Source organism: Terrapene carolina, unplaced genomic scaffold (assembly GCF_002925995.2).
Source record: "Terrapene carolina triunguis isolate 2854851 unplaced genomic scaffold, T_m_triunguis-2.0 Scaffold130, whole genome shotgun sequence".
Classification (NCBI taxonomy): domain Eukaryota; kingdom Metazoa; phylum Chordata; order Testudines; family Emydidae; genus Terrapene; species Terrapene triunguis.
Window position 1 is genome coordinate 838,477 of NW_020664481.1, and position 20,068 is coordinate 858,544.

Consider the following 20,068-nt stretch of genomic DNA (forward strand, 5'->3'; position numbering starts at 1 on the left):
GCTGCTGCTGCTGGGAAGCAGGGGTGGGGCATGGGGGCTTTCTCTGCTCCACTCCTGCCCAGCTCTCTTGCCAGGGATTAGGGGCCCAATTGGCCAGGGCCCTGGGCACAGGCCCAGTCATCCCAATAGCTAATCTGCTACTGTCCCACCAAGGCATGGCCCTGGCCTGCACTGACCCTGCTTCAACCCATACCATGCAGCTGCTTCAGGGAGGCCCAAAACTAGACCCTGCGCAAGAGATATGGTGCTAGATGACACATGGATTTGGGCACCTCCACACAAGCTCATCTCTGACCTAAAATGGGCCTCAAGGTCATACAGTTTAAGGTTAGCATGCAGCACCCAATCATTTAGTCTGACCTCCTGTATACCACAGGCTACTCAGTACCACCCAGCTCCCCCGTGCACCAAGCCCCAATCAACCACCAGGATGAGACCCGTGGATTGCAGCCCTCAGAACACTAAGCTAAAGTGTGCCACAGACAGAACTGGAAGGAGTGAGGCTCCCCACTGGCCAAGGCCCTTGCAAGTAGCAGGGAATTGACTTACTGATATATGCAGATGAGCCTAGCCAGTAACCCCCCACTCCATGCTGCAGTGGAAGGTGACACCCACCCCCACGTTTCTTGCCAATCTGACTGGGGAAAAAAATTCCTTCCCAAGCTGGAATAGGGAAATCAGTTACACCCTCAGCAAGACCCATGAGCCAAGCACTTGGGAAAAAGAACTCTGTACCACCTCAGAGCATTGGCCCACTCCGTCCCAATAGCCCAGTCTGATGTTAGGGTCATTACAGATGACCCATAGGGCTCCTCTGATCAAATGACACAGCTAGGTCTCTCCCCTCTGTTGCTTTCAGGGGACAAAAACTGAGCTTATCTGATCTTTCAGAAAGGCAAAATAACCTCCATTATGCATCCACACGCACACACTTGCACAATGGGGAAAGCTCTCCTTAAAGCCACCATGGACTAACATAGGGTCTGGAGTGTGATAATAGCTTCACAGCAGTTTAGTGCAGACAAGAGTCCACTCTGGGGATTTAGTTTTGCTTCCTGTGGCATTGCCCCACGCTGCTATTACAAGTTTCCCAGTTAAAAAGAGGCCCCTGGCAGCATGCAAAGGAAAGCAGGGTCCATCCTGATCAACTGAAGAGAAAGGGCCTGTTTATCTTTCCTTTTGAGGATGGACATTGGTTCTACTACAGCAAACAAAAATCCTCAGTTAAGTGAGTTATTTGTATACAAAAATATTAAATTAACACTTGTTATGTTGGAAAAACAACCCTTCCACTCAGAGCTCCCAAGCCACTTCCCCTTAGGACACTTCCACATTGAATACAATTGAGGAAGGCACATATTTCATGTTTGTAGGGCTGAAGTTCAAAGACTGCAGAGGACAGCTGCCTCAGCAATACTTTACATGCTTTTGGTTAGAAACCACTATGGGACTATAAGCAAAAGAAGCAGTTTAAGCCAAGCATGAAGGACAGGCTATGGCCCAAGACAAAATGGAAAACAAATTTAATGACAAAACAAAGTCAGAACCATATTTTAACAATTAATTTGGTCTAAATACACAGCAGCAAACTGACCACTGCTAGCAGTGGTCTCAGCACAAACAGCAACGTACAAACCATAAACGCATTATTGCACTTTCTTCCAGCTGCTACTTAGAGGAGAGCAGGGCACAGCCCTTAAATAGTGCACAACAGAGGATGTAGGGAGGAAGGCAGCTGGACTTGCATCTCTCTGCCTGTTCAAAGCCAAATACTTTTTTCTCTCTCTCTCTTTTTTTTTTTTAATTAAAGTCTTACCACAGCAAGCAATGAGAACAAGTTCACTCCAAATTTAAAAACCAAGAATTAGTTTTCAGAAACCAAAGTAGTGCGTTAGGAAACTTCATCACTATAACCAGGTTTTGAGTGTAAAGCCTCTATACCAGGTTCAGCTGAGAGTTTTCAGGCCTCTGTGGCAGATGACTGGGCTAAGGAAACCATCCCACAGGGAGCATTACTGGCCTGATTTCAGCAGCCCTGAGGTTCTTACACAGGCACCTAGCATGTACTTGGCAAGTGGGAATTGCCATATTCTAACCACCTAGAATCTCTTACAAAAAACAAAAAACCCACAACATGGCTAGTCTGAGAAGACACATGAGCACACAGGAAAGTCTCAAGTTTATTACTGAGATCATCAACAGTCTTGGAAGTTAACAGTTAACCCTGAGTCGACTGGGAATGGGGAGAGAACCATAAGAGGCTGGGAGAGGATTAAACCATCAGCTCCCATTAATAGCTTGTCGAATCTCCAAGTTTGACTACAGAACGTCTGGCATTTCAAATCAGGAACATGTTGGTACCTGTCAGTGATCTCTCAGAGGTTGCACCTGCATCCTCCATTTCTATTTCCTCCTGCTTTACCCAAAGAAATGGCAAGTCCCCCACATTTCTGAAGATAGAGCATTTCCCAGCCTCCTCCACTGGCTCTGAGGATTTAGCCCAGATGTCCACAATCATTTTGAGTGTGGAACTGCGCTCCTCTAGCTCTTCCCCATCACACTGCATCAGGAGATTAGCAAGCTCCTTGCTGAGGGACTGGATTTTGTCATATCTTTCTTCTGCTGCTGCTGGTTGGTTACCCATTGAGGGCCCAATATCATCTAGGAGGTTATCTCCTAAGACTGAAAGGTGCTGGTACTTCTTCTGCCAACGCTTGCATACCATAGCTTCCTCCACAGCCTTCTTGTTGGCATGCAGCACAGACAGGATGTGCCTGCAGGGGAGCTGGTACCGGCAGTGGAAGTAACAGCTGCAGCTCTTGCAGTCTTTGCTGACCTGGTGTGTGTCTTCTAGCAGCTGAACCACAATATTGTCTTTCATGACATTAATGAGCTGAGTTGACTTCTGCACCACCTCCCACTCATTCAGACACAGCTGGTAGCCTAGGTCTGTGCAACTCTCTCTGATTGCTGCCAACATGGTGCCTGGGGGATTTGCAGGTTTCTGTTTGGCAAGTTGGTTGGGCGGTTCAGGACATTTGTTTTGGGGCTGTGAGGCAGCAACAGTGGTACGCTTCATGGAGGCACGGGTACGCACCTTAGGCTTTTCCACATGTTTGCTCTGATTCTCCTCTTCAACACTTGAGAAACCCTGATTCAGATTTTCCAGACCTTTGGTATTGAAGCAATCGGCATATTCAACAAAGTGAAGGATGCTGGTCTCCAGGGACAACTGCTTGTTGAAGAGACTGGATATTTTATGAGTGATGAGATCCAGACTGTCTACATAGGTGCTGCAGGAATGGAGGCCCTTCTTTGCATGCATGTACCACAGCATCTCACAGGAGAACCAGTTGGCCTGAAGATAGTCGTACAACTCTTTGTCCACCAAGCGCTTTACCAGCTGAGACAAGATGTCTAGGTTTGCATTGGAGGTGGAAAAAACCACCTCCCTCAAAGCCAACTTCAGTTTATGCTTGAAGGAAACAGTGGCCACCGTTTCCTTTACCGTCTTCTCAAGGAATCGGACAGTGTGGTAGACAGAGAGAAGCACCTGGGTTGAGGGGAAGAGCTCCTGCATGGTGGCTTTGTGAAGGAAAGACATGTCCACAAAGACCACCTTGACCTTCTGCCACTCAGGATTGAACTCTTTGAAGACAGTCAGCATTTTGCTTACATTCTCACCAGTGTCCTCCTTCAGGACAGCAAAGTGCACCATCTTCCCTACTCGGTCCTTACTCTCCACGAGGAAGGCATAAAGTACATGCCCTCTCTCACTCTGCACCCTGTGCAGCAACAGGCTCTCAGGGAACTTGACAAACAGGCTCCTCATCTTGCTGGTCTGGAAGTTCAGTCTGTCTAGGTCCTGGCTGCTGCCCACACTAATAGAGGCCAATGAGCCCATGTCCACCCTCAGGAAGTTTTTCATGACCTCCGCAATTCTGACTAAAGCTGAAGTTGAGACACTTTCCTTCACTGCCTCAGGTTGCACAGCAACCTTGTTGAGTGGAGCAGGTGATCCATTCAAAGTCATGTCAGCCATCACACACTCCTCACTGACTGTTACAGTGGCTTCTGCCTCTCTTGATTGTTGTCTACGCAGTTTTGTTGCAGGGCTGCTGCCATCTGCCATGCAACTTGCAATTTTGGTTGTGGTTCTCGTCACTAGAGAAGAGCTAGTACGGGCCAAGGAAGTTCCCCCCGGGTCTACATGGATGTGATTACGGTTCAGTTCAGTAATTACCAGCCGGTCTATTTCCTCGTTATACTGCAGGACAAAAAAAGCTGGGCACAAGCTGGGCTGTGGTTTCCTCTTCTTACTGTATTCCCGTGTCCGGACACAGCCAAACTTCACCTGGATGAACCTGGGGAAGTGGAGAGAGACAGTTACAAGGGAACAGGATGTAGTCTGATCAAACAGGGCTGGTGAAGAGCCATCTTCCTCTCTGACATGCCAACACTGTAGCCAAGGACTGCATGACAAGCACATACCATCATAATAGGAGATGTTAGGATGAAAAGATTTCACCAAATATGGCAAATGTTCTACACCCAAGTCAAGAGAGAAGAGGCTAACAAGATACTTATGTTTGATCACTGTCAGGTTGGACTGAAATCTCCATCTCTGACAAAGCCTCTGCAATTGGTCTCAGACACTCCCAGTCCTCAGAGGTGGCAAGGTCAAAGCATATCACTGACACGATCACTTCAGGACATTTTATTTGCTATTATACTATTCCTTTGCAGCCCAAATCACTCCTACAGCTGTCTTCTGCATCAAGAGGAGCAGATGACAAGTTACTTTAGTTCAACATAGTAAGGAAGCATTTCCTGTCATGCACCAGGAATTTATATTTAAAGAATGCAAGTTTGGAGGAATTAAAAAAACTGGAGTCTGATCCTTCAGCCTTTTACTCACGTGACTAACTCCACTAACTTATACAGAAGCAGAATTGGGCCCATTACTTCAATAGGGCTGCTCAAATAAGTAAGACCTGCATAATCAGACCTTAAGTAAGGTGCAATGGAAGGCAATACTAAAATCCATTAGTGTGAAGGTGACTGGGGAATGCTAATAGGCACTAATTAAGGCACACAACAGACAGTTCCTTGGAAAAAGAAAATTGCAAGAAATAAAAGTTCGCAAGTATGGTCTCAAGTCATCAGCTCACCGATCAAGGTTAAAAAACCTGTCCTGGAAATGAAAGGTAGGCAGGGGAGGGAGAGGGCCTCAAACTAATAAACAGTCAGTTCAGGCAGCAGGGAAAGAACTATGAACAACAAAAATGCAAAATGAGGGACTACCACCAGAGGAGCTAAGGGGAAAGTGAGAGAGTACATTATGGGAGGAGATGGGTACTAGCCATTAGTAAAAGGTGAAGGTGTGAAATTAATATTGACTCAAACGGGATGAGTTTGAAACTGGCAAGTGTGACACATGCCCAATGAGTGCCTGCATACCGGGAATTTGCATCTAAGTTAGGCACGCACAAACGTACCCATCTGACTTGAAAATCTGGCCCATGATTTTTAAGTAGGAAGTGAGACAGCCACAACTGATCACTTCAAAGAGGTACAAATAACTCTCATGCCTAGTGGATAGAGCACTGACTAGGACTCAGGAGACCTGGGTTCCATTTTTGGTTCTATCAATAGCCTGCTTTTTTAATATGGAGATATACCTAACTCATAGAACTGGAAGGGACCTTGAAAGGTCATCAAGTCAAGTCCAGTCCCCTGCCTTCACAGCAGGACCAATTTTTGCCCCAGATCCCTAAATGGCCCCCTCAAGGATTGAACTCACAACCTTGGGTTTAGCAGGCCAATGCTCAAACCACTGAGCTATCCCTCCCCTCTGCTGGGTGACCCTTGGGCATGACATCTCCTTGATCACTGCCTCAATTTCCCATTCTATAAAACAGGGATAGTGACATTGACCTCCTTTGTAAAGCATGTTGAGATCTACTAATAAGCACTAGAGAACAGTTGGGTATTGTCATTATCCCAAAACACTTCTCAAAGGACCCACTTCTTCCCCAGTGAAGCACACCCACCTCTGGGATGGACCAAGGCAGCTATTTAACTACATATGGCAACATTGCATGGCAGTTTCAGACAAAAAGTGAAAAGAACCCCATTTCCAATGTAGACTGCAGAAGCTATTTAGTTAGGCAGCACAGACTGACTCCATGCTGGGACTTGGCCGGGCACCAAGGTTAATATCCTATCCCTGGTAGAAGGCCAGAGGATCTTTAATGACCACAAGTGGTCAGGAAGGATCTTGGTCGTACCTCAGGAAACAGGAGAGTATTTTCATAAGTGCCTGAGGCCCTCTTCCCTCCCACCCCCAGAGCGCAAACAGCCTTACGTGATGTCCTCGCGGATGCTGGTCCCATGTTTCCGGTTGTAAAAGCGGACAGAGACGCAGTTCTTTAAGCCATAGTGGCACTTGTTCTCTTTCTTATAAGTGTTGAAACACTCCTTGAAGTCATCATAGTTTCTAAAGCATGAGCCAACTTCCATGGCTACTCAGTCCCCTGCATGTGCTCTACTGCCACTTCTAGGCTCTCTGGAGCCTCACCCGGAGTTTAGAGCTGGACTACGACTTTGATAGAAGAACTCCAGCTTCGTTGCACAGCATTCCACACACCTCAACTTCTATAGGCAATGTCCTGCGTGTCTCAGAACCAGGGCCTTTGTAACCCCATCTCAGATTCCTGGATTTCTACTTAGCCCCAGTAGCCACCCCCTTCTCTTCCCCAGCTTCACAGGGCATCCCAAGTTGTAACGGAACTTAACCCCTTCTGCTCCCCACGCCACCCCAGCAGCCCCTTCACTGGGCTCCTCCTCGGAAACCCGCTCCCAGGTCAGGGGAGGCCCCAGGCTGACTGCAGAGGAACCAGCCCTGCTCCCCCCTTGCCTGGCAGGAGCCCAACCCCCGCCCTGCCCAGGGCGAGCAAGGCAGATTAGCCCCTCTACGGCCTCCCACCACTGCCCCCTCACTGGGGCTCCTGCCCTCTGGCTCACCCTGGGCACGGGACCGACCCCACCTGCCTCTACGGCTGATGATGAAGATGGAGCCGCTACGGGAGCCAGCTCAGCTCATATTAACCCAGCCACAGCCACCGCCCTCCTCAGCTAATTGGCCAATCAGAGGCTATGATCCTGGATTGACAGCAGCCTCACCAATCAACACACATTTTGGGAATCACGTGACTAGTGACTGACAATTGATCAGTCCAATCAGATCGCACGTCCCGCCCTCCTATCTTAGGCGGGTACTTCCTGCTTCTTCAAGAAGATACCGGATGTGCAGGATGATGGGCAGGTCCTACAGCCAATCAGCGGGTGTGTTAATGGCCAAGCCTCTAGGAGCCCGCCTTGGAGGTCGTTTCCGGTCTGTAGCGAGGCCATTACTGGGCAGACGTTGCGTCACGTGACTAAAGAAGATGGCGGCCTCCACGAGCGCCGGCGGGTTCCGGGTTCCAGCGGCGCGGGCGGGAGCCGGGGACCTGCCCGAGGGGGAGCAGCCGGCGCCCCCCGGCGACCTGCGCAGCGTCCTGGTCACCAGCGTCCTCAGCCTGGAGCCCCTGGACCTGGATCTGTTCAGGTGCCGGGCGGCCCCGCTCCCCGCAGGATCGGGCCCTGTCAGAGCTCCGCGGGGATCGGGGCCCCTGGCCGGGCGCAGGCCGCACTGCTGCCGGGGCAGGGCCATGGGGAGCGGGGGAGCCGTTCGGAGTCTGCCCCGTGGCCCCCGCCCGCCGAGCTCGCCTCGAGCTGCGCTTTGCACAAGCTCGTTAGCGAGGGGCGGGGAGCCCCGCGCCCTCGCCTGCCCCGGGTGAACGGCAGGTCAGTGACCCCGGCCCTGAGAGACGCTCCGCGAAGCCCCACGCCGGAGTCATGCCGGGGTCCCAGTGCCCCCGGCCTGATCTCTGCCTCCTTCCTCTTCCTGCAGAGGGAGGCACTACTGGGTCCCTGTCACGCGGAGGCTGTTTGGCGGGCAGATAGTGGGGCAGGCTCTGGTGGCAGCTGCCAAGGCCGTGACTGAGGACGTCCATGCCCACTCCCTGCACTGTTACTTTGTGCGAGCAGGTAAACACAACGTCAGGAAATCCAAACCACCCTCCTGGGGGGGGGGGGAAAGCTGGTGCTGGTCCAAGGACAAGGGGCATTTCTTTGATCTTGACTGTGCTCTCATAGCACAAAGAGCGACGTGCATGGAGTGGGATACAGTAACTCCTCACTTAACAGCGTCCCGGTTAAGGTTGTTTCGTTGTCGCTGATCAATTAGAGAACGTGCTCGTTTAAAGTTGTGCAATGCTCCCATGTAACTTGGCAGCCACTGCTTTGTCCACTGCTTACAGGAAGAGCAGCCCATTGGAGCTAGTGGTGGGGGCTTGGAACCACGGTGGGTGGGCAGCCCCCCTATCAGCTCCCTTAAGTACCCTGTGCGGCAGCCACCCAGCAGGCTATCAATTGCCGGGCCTCCCCCCACTGCCATGTGCTGCTCCTGCCCTCTGTCATGGAGCGGCTCCCGGGAGCCTCCTGCTTGCTGTGCAGTGGGGGGGGGGGAAAGAGGGGTGCTGATGTCAGGGTGTCACCCTCCTGCCGCTCCTGTACCTCATCTTCACAGAGCAGGGGGGAGGGGGGACACGACATGGCTCAAGAGGGAGGGAGCTTGCTGTCTCAACTTGCTGATCTCCTTAAAAAGGCAATGTACTTACAGTGGGGTCAGCACACTTCAAGGGGCAACATGTGTCTCTCTCTCACACACACAGTGTGTCTCTGTCTCTCACACACACACTCACTCACAGTGTCTGTCTCTCACACACATGCCCCCCTCCCCCCGTCACTTTGGAAAGTGGAGGGAGTGGTGCGCTCCCGTGGGATAGCATGGGTTCTTCATCACTGTTCAGTTTCTGCAGGGAATGTTTGCAGCCACTGCCATGCGTCTATTGTGTCTCCTCCCTCCAGTCGTGCTGCCTTGTAGAGTGTGAGGCTACATTAACACAATGTGTTAACCCTTGAGGGCTTAGCCGAGCGCTAGTTCATCACTTAGCAGTAAGGCAGTCCCTGAGAAATATCCCCCCTTCTTACTTCACCATCTCAACCAAGCTTCACAATCATCATTGCTGTGTACAGTATTCAATTGTTTGTTTAAAACTTACTGTGTGTGTATATAAAAAATTTCCCTGGAACCTAACCCCCCTATTTACATTAATTCTTATGGAGAAATTTAATTTGCTTAACATCGTTTCGCTTGAAGTCGCATTTTTCAGGAACATAACTACAACATTAAGCGAGGAGTTACTGTATGTAGCTGCAGAAACAAGACACTTCGCCCCTGGGTCAGAGGATGAGAGAACTACCACCACATGACATAATAGTCATGTCACTTAATGAAGGATTGGAAGGTGCTCTGATACTGCGGTGACAAGCGCTGTATAAGAATTTACATAGAATAGAAGGTTGCCTGGTTAATCTGCCAAGGATGCTCCAGCCAACACTTCACCCGGAATCTCTGTAGTGTGGTGGGGAGGATGTTGGTCTGTAGTAGGAGCTGGTGGAGTCCCCTGGATGTTCTCATCACGGTGCAGTGCCCAGCTGTTGCTGGGGTAAAGTGAGGAAGCTTCTCTTGCTGGTACACGTAGAGTAAGCTGAGGTTGATGCATGATCTTCAGAGCCATCCAGATCTGGGGGCCTTCGCTGCCTGGAGGAACAGCACCTCTCTGTGGTGGTTTGGGATTTCATATTGCAAATCACTTTGCTGCCTTGTTTTACGCAGCTGTAAAGTGCCTGAGCTCAGGGGTGGTGGGAATTAGTGCACTGCTCTGTGTGTTAGTCACCCAGCAAAGCCAGTCCCCTCTAGGGACTGCGAGCCTGAAGCAGACATTGCTGCCTCTGTAGAAGCGGCAGCAAAGAGTCCTCATAGAAACTGCTCCTCACTGAGGGATCTTTGGGTAGGAAACTCCCCTGAGGAGGCATCAGCTGATAGCTTCCAAGGCAGCTCTGGATGAGAGTCCTGACCTTAATGCAGAGGACAGGGGCCAGGCAGAGGGTCCTGTCTTCTGTAAATGTAATCCCCTTCAAACAGCAGCTGGTAGGGCTCAGGTGGGTAGCCAGGACAGAGATGTTGCTCCATGTCACACGGCCTTTCCCTGTTCCAGGGGATCCCACAGTGCCGGTTCTATACCAGGTGGAGCGCACACGCACAGGGAAGAGCTTCTCTGTTCGCTCAGTGAAGGCAATTCAGCATGGGAAGCCAATCCTCATCTGCCAGGCCTCCTTCCAGCAGACCCAGGAAAGCCCCGTTCAGCACCAGTTCACCATGCCCACTGTGCCGCCTCCGGAGGAGCTGCTGACTCAAGAAGAGCTAATTCAGAAATACCTGCAGTGAGTGAATGGAGAGGAAGCGGGGCAGCAGTTTCTGCCCTCATTTGCATGTGTTGGGGAATGGTTGGGGAGAGGCAGCGCTCAGCCTGCTAAGCGGACTCAGCCCAGAGGGAGGGGTCCAGCAGCAGCGGAGGAGAGCGACTGTGATTGTCTGGCAATTGGAAGCTCCCTGAGAGCTCTGCCAGAGCACCTGCGTCCTGGGGCGGTGAGCTGACACTACTGCAGCTGAGGCGGGGATTCCCCGCCAAAGCAGCTGGGCTGCCCTTGCTGGGAATCTAGCACTTGTGTCGTTGTGTTTGTTTTCTAAAGGGATCCCAACTTGGTGGAGAAATACAGGCTGGGACTCAACAAGATTCTGGCCCAGGAGGTGCCAGTTGAGATCAAGCCTGTGAACCCACCAGAGCTATTCTCCCAGCTGTCTCAGGAGCCCAAGCAGCTGTTCTGGGTTCGGGCACGAGGCTACATTGGTAAGTCCTGTGTCAAGGACTAAGTAACTGCTTCTAGCGTGCACCCGCAGGGCATTCCCCATGACCTACTCCAGGCTCCTAGCAAGGTGAGCAGGGAATGGCAGCTAAGAACTCCTGGGGCCTATGCCCAGCTCTGCCACTGACTCATTCTGTGGCCGAGAGCAAGTTCTAGTCAACACTTGCCAGTGTCCCCCTTTAACGTGGGAATAATGATACTGGATTTCATCCTAAGGGCCAAGTGCCGCAATGCAATTGGTAACTGCCGCTACCTTGGCGGAGGTCTGAAGCCCTTTGGCCACGTGTCCAAGATGTAGGTCTGGAGTTTCACAGAGAAGCCTACTCCTGGGGGAATTCTGCACCACTGCGCAGGTGCAGAATTTATGTTCCCTGCAGATTTCTTTGTTTCCCTGCAGAAAAATGACTTTCTGATGGGGAAGCAAAGGGAAGCCACAAGAGTGGTCATGTGACTCTCCCCAGCCGTATGTTTCAAGTGCCCAGGTAAATCACTGTAGGGCAGAGGATGGGACTAGGGATGATCCAGCTGGTGGGCTCAGCTACTAGTCCTAGCTGGGGAGGACAGGACTTCCTCTTCCCCTACACAGCATCCGGGGCCGGGTCAGACCCACTCCCAGATTTCTCCCCCAGGTACAGGCAGCTCTGCAAACTCCCCCCACTGCTTCCTGCACCCCTCTCTTCTCAACTGTAGGGGGTGGGATCCCTGTACAAGGAGATGCTCCCGCATCCGCCCAACCCCCGTGCAGCCAGACACCCTCATTGCCAGACCCTCCCACTCAGCTCCACTCCTCCTGCACCTGGACCACCCTGACGAGCCACACGGATTCCCACCCCACTAAGCCCCAACCAGTTTCAGCTGGATCCCCACGGCACTGAACCCCACTCCCCCAGCACCTGGACCCCCCACTGCTCAGCGCTATCACCCCCACATCCAGACCCACCCTGCTGAGCCCTAACTACCTTCACCTGGACCCCCCCTGCAGAGTCCCATTGCATTCAAAACCCCTCAACAAGCCCCTGTGCATCTAGATCCCCTCTGCATTCAGATCCTGCACTGAGCCACCCGCACCCAGATTGCCCCACAGAACCCTCTCAACCCACACTTGGATCCCCCCACACTAAGCCCCTCCATCTGCCTTGCTGAGCCTGCCTGGCCACACCTGGCATGGAGGGGCAGGCCCGGTCCTTGCGCTGTGTCTGGGTTGGGTGCAGCCTCACCGCTGAGTCCCTGTCCTGGGGGGGGGAGCTGCCAGTGATCTCCCACCTCTCGCTCCCAAGCCAGTGATAGTCTGTGGGCAGAAACGTGTGCACAGCCCCACCGCCTCCCTAACCCAGGATAGGCCGACAGTTCAGGGTGCAGCAGGGACTCGCCTTTTGCAGCTGCTGGCTCAGTCACCGTGTTCTTCAGCTCAGTGGCCAGGTATAGCACAGCATCGGAGGGGGGCCTGGCCCACACTCCTCAGGGGAGCTGGGCCCCAGCAGCTCCACAGACGTGTCCCCAAGGCCCCCGCTCCGCGAGGCGGAGCCCTGTCGGGCCATGCTCATCTGAACTCTAAGGCTGTGGTTCTGGTTGCCTGGCAGGGGAGTGCGATATGAAGCTGCACTGCTGCGTGGCTGCCTACATCTCCGACTACGCCTTCCTGGGCACAGCTCTGCTCCCGCACCGGCAGCATCCTGTCATGTTCATGGTGTCCCTCGACCACTCCATGTGGTTCCACGCCCCCTTCCGAGCTGACCACTGGATGCTGTACGAGTGTGAGAGCCCCTGGGCCGGTAAGTCCTCCCCCTGCTGCAGGTGCTGGGGAGCTGCTGGGCCACAGGGTAACGGCTGCTCTCTCTCCCGGGCAGGTGGGTGCCGAGGGCTGGTGCATGGGCGGCTGTGGCGCAGGGATGGAGTCCTGGCTGTCACCTGCGCACAGGAAGGAGTCATCAGGGTGAAGCAGAGCCCAGCGGAGAGCAAACTGTAGCTGGACAAGTCAGCAGCAGCCACATCCCCCCCTGCTCTGGGGGTGCAGGCTGGGCCCCCGCACAGAGATGGGCTTGAGCAGGATCTGGGGCAGGAGTGGAGAGTGGGAGCCTCAGCACAGCCTGTGACCGCTGGGGGCTGCACCGGAGGGACCACGCAGTCACACACAAGCCGCGGGAATATCAGCTTTATTGACTGTTACTTACAGAGTCCCCTGTCAGATGCTGTCCTCAGCCTCCCCCACCTACCACTAATAAAGTCTCCATGGCCCACCAAGACTCAGTCCCTCCACGGCGTTGATACCTCTGCTCTGCAGCAGCCCCCTGCTCTGGCTATGACCTACGCCGAAGGGAGCCCCCAGTGGGATTGGAGGAGGGGGGAGACCCAGAGGGGCTCTGAGGAGAGCCGAGGGGGCTGGAGCTCAGGCTGCAGGGCGTCTCTGCAGCAGCTTTCTGCCCTGGCAGCTTCCCTTTCTCAGTTCTCCCTGCAGGCCCATGAGGGGCAGGCTTTGAGAGGCCCCAGGGGAGCCCCAGTAGCCTAGCATGGCAAGGCCTGGCGGAGGGGGAGAAGGACTGAGTGTCTTCATGTCTCAGCCAAATTGCAAGGCACCAGGGGGGGGGGTTCTGGGGATCTCTCCTCCCAGCCCCCACTGCTGCCCTGGCCAGGCTGGAGAGCTGCCTCCTTGCAGTGGGGCCGGGGAGGGCTAATCTGAACCCACTCTGGGGGGTCTCGGCCCCTTTTCCTACCAAGTCTTCAAGTTCCCAACGAGAGCCCCAGACTCTGCCTGGAGCCAGCGAATCCCTTTAGTACATACCAGGATGGCCTGGCGAGTTCCAGCAGCTCCCTCCCCTAAGGGCTGAGGGGAGTCGGCCTGGCACCAGGGAGGCTGTGTGCCCAGCCCTGGGAGTCGAGCTGTTTCCAAGAGAACAGGTCAGCGGTACAGAGAGCAGCTCCCAGGACAGGCAGGTGCTGGGCCAGTCCAGGGCCCCGCCCCGCCCCACCCCTCCACCAGCGTCCCGCTCTCCCCGCTGCGCCTTCCAGACACAGCCCTGCCACTGCACACTTAGCCCGACCTGCAGCTCCCCCTCTAGGCCTAGGCTCAAGACACACCCCATCTCTGACCTACAGCCACTGCTGCTCTTCCAGTCCCAATGCACAATGCAGTCTCCTTCCTCGAGACCCACGCTGCTCAGTCCCCACACAGCCCCAGTGCTGGGGGCCTGGGCACTCAGTCCAAAGCCTCCTTGATCAAGAACTCCTTCAGGGTGGGCTGCTGCTGCAGAGCCACCCCCGTTCCTTGCAGCCCCTGCAGCCTGGCCTCCGACTGGCGCTTGTCTTTCCCCACCTTCCAGGACAGGTGGACATGGGCCTGAAGGAAGGGCTCCAGCAAGGGGTGGCTGTCTTGGGCCTCCAGGAGCTCCAGAGCCTGCTCGCAGTAGCGATGAGCCTCACTCAGCTCATCCAGCTCCTGGTGGCAAACCACCAGACCAGCCAGAGTGAGGAGGAAGCGGCCCGACTTGCAGGCGCCCAGCTTGTCCTGGAGCCGGTAGGCGTTGCTCCAGGTGGCCAGGGCCTCGCGGTACATGCCGGTGCAGGTGAGGCGCTGCGCTGCCTGCAGGTCGCGCAGGAAGAAGAACTCCAGGAAGTCGGAGGAGCAGCGGATCTCGGTGATGGAGTGCAGGTGGGACAGGAACTGCTCAAAGGCCCGGCTCCGCTTGGCGATGGTTTCTGCCGTGAAGTTCCTGCGCAGCCTCTTCCTGGGGAAGGAGACGCCCGCCATGTCGCAGCCGAACTGGTGGCGCAGGCGCCGGTTCAGTCTCTCAAAGTCCGAGTAGCGCCGGGCAATGGCAGCAGGGGCCTTGTCAAACTGGCCGGAGCGGATCAGGTAGATGGTGTAGAGCTGTGGGGAGAGCAGAGCCGTGAGGGTGCACAGGGTCTGCCTGCCCCCGCCCGGGACTCGGCCCCCTGGGGACAGCAGCTCAGCGAACCGATCACACCTGTGTGCACATGCTGGGGATGGGGACAGGCAGCAGAGACCCGCTGGTGGCTCTGCCTGCGGAGAAGGGAAGGGTTGGCAGAAGCAGGGGGAGGAGAGCAGGCTGGGGAACAGCAGCAATACTTACCTGAGGCTCGTCTGAGCCACCAGCGCCATCGGAGCAGCACAGGGAGAGACAGAGACAAGAATCAGCTCCAGCCCCCCCGCTCGCCCTCCCTCCCGCTCCGCCCCCAGGGCAGCACACTCCCAAGGGTCTTGGGACCCAAGCACTTCTCCCTTTGCGGGAGGAGCGGGGAGCATCCAGCACCCCGCAGGATTGGGCAGCCTGTACCCCATCACCCCCTGCAGAGTCCCAGCCTGGCCCCCCCTGGGAGATGTCACTCACCACATATTTGGAGGAGCGCTCACTGACAACGCTGGTGCTGGTGACCTCGAAGAGCAGCCGCTGGGGAACGAAGCTGCTGCGTGATCTCCTCCAGAAGTCCTGGAGCTGGCGTGTCAGGAGGTTACTGCCCTGGCGCTCAGCTGGAGCGGGGCTCGGATCTGCACCGGAGACAAGCCAAGCACTCACCGTGCAGGCCGGCGCAGGCCAGCCACACTGGTTAAGGGAGGGAGAGAACTCGCCTCCAGTGGCCCAGGGCCCAGGCTCCCCTCCTGCAGAGAGAGGCCTGGGGAGTGCAGGGCTCCCTGTTTGGTGCAGGCGCGTGCAGTCCATTGGCCCTGGCCCCTCGTGCCAACCCACGTCACATACGTGTCACATTGGTGCTTTCTCCTATGCTGCCCTCACCCTTCGGAGCAGCCCCTCCCTTCCTCCTTCCCAGGTGCATTGCTGTGAGGCCTACAACCAACCTGAGCCCACTGCCCATCAGGCTGGCCTGGATTGTCTCATTGGTTCCTTGTGCTCCCCCGCCAGCTGTTGTCTCCTCTTGCACTCAGACTGGAAGCTCCTTGGGGCTGCCTTTGCCCTGGGTTTGTACAGCACCTAGCACCAGGGGGCCGTGGCTGGGCCTCACAAGCACTACTGGAATAAAAGAGCCTCCATCCCCACCCCAGCAGAAAAGGATCTTGGCTAGGCCAGCACCCGCACCCCAGACTCTAGTAAATAGGGGACCCGGCACCTGCCTCCATTCTCCATGGCTCCAGGGTTCTTGGGCAGCCCCAGCTCACACAGATCCCCCAGCTCCTGGCTAGCAGCATCCCCCTCCTCCTCTGCCGCCTCCTCCTCATTACTGGTGAAGCTCAGGGTGCCGCTGAGCCGCGTGGACAGCCCCTCAGTGTCATCCTCCAGTTCGGAGCTCTCTGGGAATTCCTCCACCTCTGAGCCGCCTCCGCCCTGTCCCTCCAGGTCACCCTCGCCCTCTCCAGCCAGGGCGTGCCGCAGGCGGTGCAGGAGGCGGGAGGCCATCGGGCTCAGCTCAGCAGCTGCAGGAGGAGAGGCTGGTCAGGAAGGGGGGCAATGAACCTGGGCTGAGCCTGGCTTTGCACAGAGAGCAGGCGCTGCGTGGGAGCAGGCGCTTGCACCCAGATGGGGCAGGGAGAAGGGAAATGGGGCTTTAGGTGCTGAGAACAGGGTGAGCAGTCAGAGCTGGGGGCGGGGAGCAATTCTGCACCTGCCCCAGTCCAGGGAGACCCCAGAGGAGGGGGGCACAGGCTGAGCGATGGGGGGGGGGTTAGGGTCAAGGCGGAGGCCAGGGTTCGGGAGGGGGACAGGGGCAGTCGGGAGCTTCCCAATCAGCCGCTCCAAGCGCTTTGTGGTTTTCGCTACAAACTTGCAGGGAAACGAGGCCCCAGGACACAGACGCTCCCTCCGGCACAGAGCCTGCCCCCAGCCTCAGCGGGGTCGCTGCCCCCTCTGCTTGCCTTGCACCCGCCAGGAGCTGCCAGGCTGCGGGGGCAGCGAGCGCAGTACCCCATGGAGGGAGCGGGGGCCAATGGGGAGGGGGCAGGAGCAGTTGGGGTCAATAGGGGGCAGGGGGCAATCAGAGACGGCACAGCCAACTAGGAGGTTAATGGGGCAGGGGCGGCTGGGGGTCAGTGGGGCAGCTGGGGGTCAATGGGGAGGGGGCGGCGGCTGGGGGTCAGTGGGGGCCGGGCAGCCCGCGGGAACGCAGGGGCGGGCGGCCGGGCCGCACTATCCCGGAGCCGCTCCCCGGCCCCCCGAGCTGCTCACCGGGGCCGCGGTCCAGGCTGCGATGGCCGCTCAGCCGCGGCTCCTCCTTGGATCCTCCCTGCCGCAGCTCCGCCTCCGCCCGGGAACCCGGATCCTGCCCGGGGCTGGCTGATCCCGACCGGGCTCCCTTCTGTGCGCGGTGCCTCGTCTAGATCCGCCTCCGCCGCCCAATCCGGAGTTAATCCTGAGCCACACAGCAGCACCCAACCAATCCGGATCCATCCCTCTCTCCCACTCTGGATATCCCGGAACCCCGTGAGGAGAGCACCCAACTGCAACAGCCTTCTCCTCCCCGGCCGCCGACCACCCAGCCAATCCAGAGTCAATCCAGATCGAACCCAGTGTGTGGATTCAATGCTCCATGCCCAAGATCTGGATCCAGCCCCAGGGGCTCTCTACACACACCCCTAACCCGGATCAAAGTATCCCTGAGCGCCCAGCACCGAATCAGAACCAGCCCAGGTTTGTAGCCCCCCAGGGTGGGTTTATCTACCAACTGCCCAGTCCAAACCTCTCAGGGAGCTCCACACACCGGGGTCTCAGCCCTGGGACCCCCCCCCCCCACTCTCCCCACAGGGACGTGAATGTTTCAGTACTTGGCATGAGCAGCTGGCAGTGTGAGGGCAAGTGCCCAGGGGTCAGGCAGACATACTGTCCTGGGGCCACGCTCACCCCCCATTCCTGGGGCCCACAGGCCTTCAGGAGCCCCATGGGTCCTGTCCCTGGCATGGGTGAGAAGCTGCTGGCTCCCCAGGGCTCTGCGTCTCTCCAAACTGGGAAGTCGGCCACAGCCTGGGCATCCTTCCCAGCCCCAGCCTGGGCCCAGCTGCTTCCCTTCCTTATTTAGAGAGAGGCGCCCGCTCCCGCCTCACAGCTTTTCTTAGGAATGTCTATTAATATCAGAGGGAGCCCAGCCCAGCTGCTCCCATCAGTCGGAGCTGGGCCCAGTGTGCCCCCGGGCTCTGTCCCCACTCCTGCCTCCTTGGGCTCTGGCTTCAGCGGCCACCCAGGGCTGAAGGAGGCTCAGCCCCGAGGCAGCATCTACCCTAAAGCCTGAGAACCACTGCTGGTTTGAGAGGTCGTGGAGCCACCTTTCCCTCCCTCCCGCGCCCTTCTCTGCCCTTAGCAGGGTGGGGCCCTAGGCAATGGGACAGCGCAAACTGGCCCCCGGCTCCACTAACTCGGCAGGGATCAAGCACAGGTTCCATGTCAGACGCAGGTTGATTTACATCAGGGGGAAGCTCTGTGCCCTCCCCCAGGAACCACGGGGGCTTTGTGCATGCAAAGGGGGGATGGGGAGCGGGAACAGAGGGAAGGGGGATGGACTCTCACTGATGACGACCCTGCTTCCAGAGTAACACACTTGTTGATGCCCAAAGCGTCACACACCTGGACACTGACTGTGCCGGTTCCCAGCCTTGCAGTGTCCCTGGATGTTCCCCTCAGCCAGTGGCCAGCACGGACCCTTTCTGCCCCCTCCACTCTCAGTTATGGCTGTAAACATGGCATCCAAGCCAGGGTCTGGAATGGCCTGGCTAGGGCAGTCCCATGGGCCCCCAGGGCTGGAGTGGGACTGAGGTTCCCCTTCTTTTGCTATTGCTGTGTTCCCAAGGACAGCACCCTTCCCTAGATCCCAGATGGGTGGGGAACACGATCCCCATGTAAACAGGGGAGTGATGACAGGAGACCTCCAGAGGGTGCCAGGAATCTGAGCCTCCATGCAGGACAGGGCTATCTAGCCGGGGCTCCCAGCCTCTCTCCAGCGGCTCCCCTCCCCCAGCAAACCTGCACATGGGGAGACATGTCCTGCCCTCCCCTCTGGCCTGTGCCTCTGCCCCTCCTGGAGAAAGGATGGGGAAGATGTTGTGAATGCAGCTCCCTGCGTGGATGAGAAAATCCAGGCCTGGCTCGTCTCCCCAGGGCCGTGCCCAGCTCCCAGGCTCAGCTGTGGAGTGGATGGGCTTGGCAAGGCCAGAAGCAAGCCTAGGATCTGGTAGTCCCATGGCACCCTCCTCCCCTCCTTGGGCTGAGCCCTGGGCACCTTGCTGGCACTTGCCATCCATGGTGCTGTGACAGCGCCTTCAGGCACAGCTAGTGCTCCAGCAGTACCCAGTGCGAGGCAGGTGTCATGCCCGGCCCTTCGGCCACCATGCTGGGGCCTCCTGGAGTCGCGCTGGTCCCCCCCCCTTTCTCCATGCCAGTCTTCTCAGTGCAGGGCGTTCCACTCCCCGGGCGCAGAGCCAGGTGGTTCCTGCTGCTCCTGGTGCTCTCCGGCTGGAGGCTTCTTGGGGTGAGATGTTTGGCGGACAGTCAGGACGGGCTCTGGCCCCAGCCTGAGGGGCCAGTTACAGGAATGCAGGAAAGGGAGCCATGGGGCTGAGGAAGTGCTGGAGCTGGGGAAAGACAAGACAATGCAGGGACATCTGAGAACTGGGGGATGAGGGGACTAGACAGCGGTGACTCCAGGCACCAGTGCTCCAAGCGCGTGCCTGGGGTGGCAAGCCGCGGGGGGCGCCCTACAAGGGCGGCAGTCAGGCAGCCTTCGGCGGCATGCCTGCAGGAGGTCCGCCGGTCCCGTGGATTCGGCGGCAATTCGGCGGCGGGTACGCCGAAGCCGCGGGACCGGGGACCTCCCGCAGGCATGCAGCCAAAGGCAGCCTCCCTGCCATGCTTGGGGTGGCAAAAAAGCTAGAGCCGCACCTGGGGCTAGAAACAAGGAATGAACTCAGCCCCCCAAATAGCTGTAGACACTGGCTGGCAGGGACCCCAGATCATCTGGAAAGAGGGATAAAGACGCCGAGCCGCATGTCCCGGCTGGGCTGGAGATGAGCCAGCCATGGGACAGTGGCACCTAGGAAAGGAGGCGGGCTGAAGGCTGGGCAGGGGCAGGGGCAGAGCGCGTGGCGTGGCGTGATTTGCCCTGGTGCGGAACGGCTACTTCTGCCACTCGGGGGCCTGGAGCTCACAGAGGTTCCTCAGCTTATAGCACAAAAGCAGGAGACGTTCTCGGCCTGGGACTACCCTATCCATCCTCCTTCCCCCATTCTACCTCACCTTCCCCT

The 20,068-nt window shown here is 56.7% G+C and overlaps 3 protein-coding genes across 4 annotated transcripts; 1 reads left to right on the top strand and 2 right to left on the bottom strand.

Moving 5' to 3' along the window:
• Positions 1-1,545: 1,545 nt before the first annotated feature.
• On the bottom strand, positions 1,546-6,809 carry ZSWIM3 (zinc finger SWIM-type containing 3). Its single transcript, XM_024212611.3, has 2 exons — positions 6,368-6,809; positions 1,546-4,364 (listed from the first exon to the last, which is right to left on the bottom strand). Exons 1-2 carry the CDS (start codon positions 6,520-6,522, stop codon positions 2,339-2,341), a joined length of 2,181 nt encoding a protein of 726 aa, XP_024068379.1. The 5' UTR covers positions 6,523-6,809; the 3' UTR covers positions 1,546-2,338.
• Positions 6,810-7,448: 639 nt separating this feature from the next.
• On the top strand, positions 7,449-13,401 carry ACOT8 (acyl-CoA thioesterase 8). Its single transcript, XM_024212599.3, has 6 exons — positions 7,449-7,609; positions 7,955-8,091; positions 10,167-10,392; positions 10,702-10,859; positions 12,456-12,647; positions 12,723-13,401. The coding sequence occupies exons 1-6, from the start codon at positions 7,449-7,451 to the stop codon at positions 12,839-12,841; spliced, it is 993 nt and encodes a 330-aa protein (XP_024068367.2). The 3' UTR covers positions 12,842-13,401.
• Positions 13,402-13,461: 60 nt separating this feature from the next.
• On the bottom strand, positions 13,462-17,161 carry SNX21 (sorting nexin family member 21). Of its 2 annotated transcripts, none has more exons than XM_024212598.2 (4): positions 17,007-17,161; positions 15,959-16,258; positions 15,222-15,379; positions 13,462-14,740 (listed from the first exon to the last, which is right to left on the bottom strand). In XM_024212598.2, exons 2-4 carry the CDS (start codon positions 16,239-16,241, stop codon positions 14,069-14,071), a joined length of 1,113 nt encoding a protein of 370 aa, XP_024068366.1. In that variant the 5' UTR covers positions 16,242-16,258; positions 17,007-17,161; the 3' UTR covers positions 13,462-14,068. The 2 variants fall into 2 exon arrangements, with proteins under 2 accessions (XP_024068366.1, XP_029767667.1); XM_029911807.1 differs by having other exon boundaries at positions 14,964-15,379.
• Positions 17,162-20,068: the final 2,907 nt, after the last annotated feature.

Excerpts from the sequence above, each read along its gene's own strand:
- SNX21 (XM_029911807.1), bottom strand. The coding sequence starts at position 16,241 with ATGGCCTCCCGCCTCCTGCACCGCCTGCGGCACGCCCTGGCTGGAGAG. Across the intron at positions 15,380-15,958 it reads TGGAGCCATGGAGAATGGAG|ATCCGAGCCCCGCTCCAGCT; the intron begins GCAGGTGCCGGG and ends TCTCCGGTGCAG. Across the intron at positions 14,741-14,963 it reads GTGGCTCAGACGAGCCTCAG|CTCTACACCATCTACCTGAT; the intron begins GTAAGTATTGCT and ends CTCTCCCCACAG.
- ACOT8 (XM_024212599.3), top strand. The coding sequence starts at position 7,449 with ATGGCGGCCTCCACGAGCGCCGGCGGGTTCCGGGTTCCAGCGGCGCGG. Across the intron at positions 7,610-7,954 it reads CTGGACCTGGATCTGTTCAG|AGGGAGGCACTACTGGGTCC; the intron begins GTGCCGGGCGGC and ends CTCTTCCTGCAG. Across the intron at positions 12,648-12,722 it reads GTGTGAGAGCCCCTGGGCCG|GTGGGTGCCGAGGGCTGGTG; the intron begins GTAAGTCCTCCC and ends TCTCCCGGGCAG.
- ZSWIM3 (XM_024212611.3), bottom strand. The coding sequence starts at position 6,522 with ATGGAAGTTGGCTCATGCTTTAGAAACTATGATGACTTCAAGGAGTGT. Across the intron at positions 4,365-6,367 it reads AGCATCCGCGAGGACATCAC|GTTCATCCAGGTGAAGTTTG; the intron begins GTAAGGCTGTTT and ends CCACTTCCCCAG.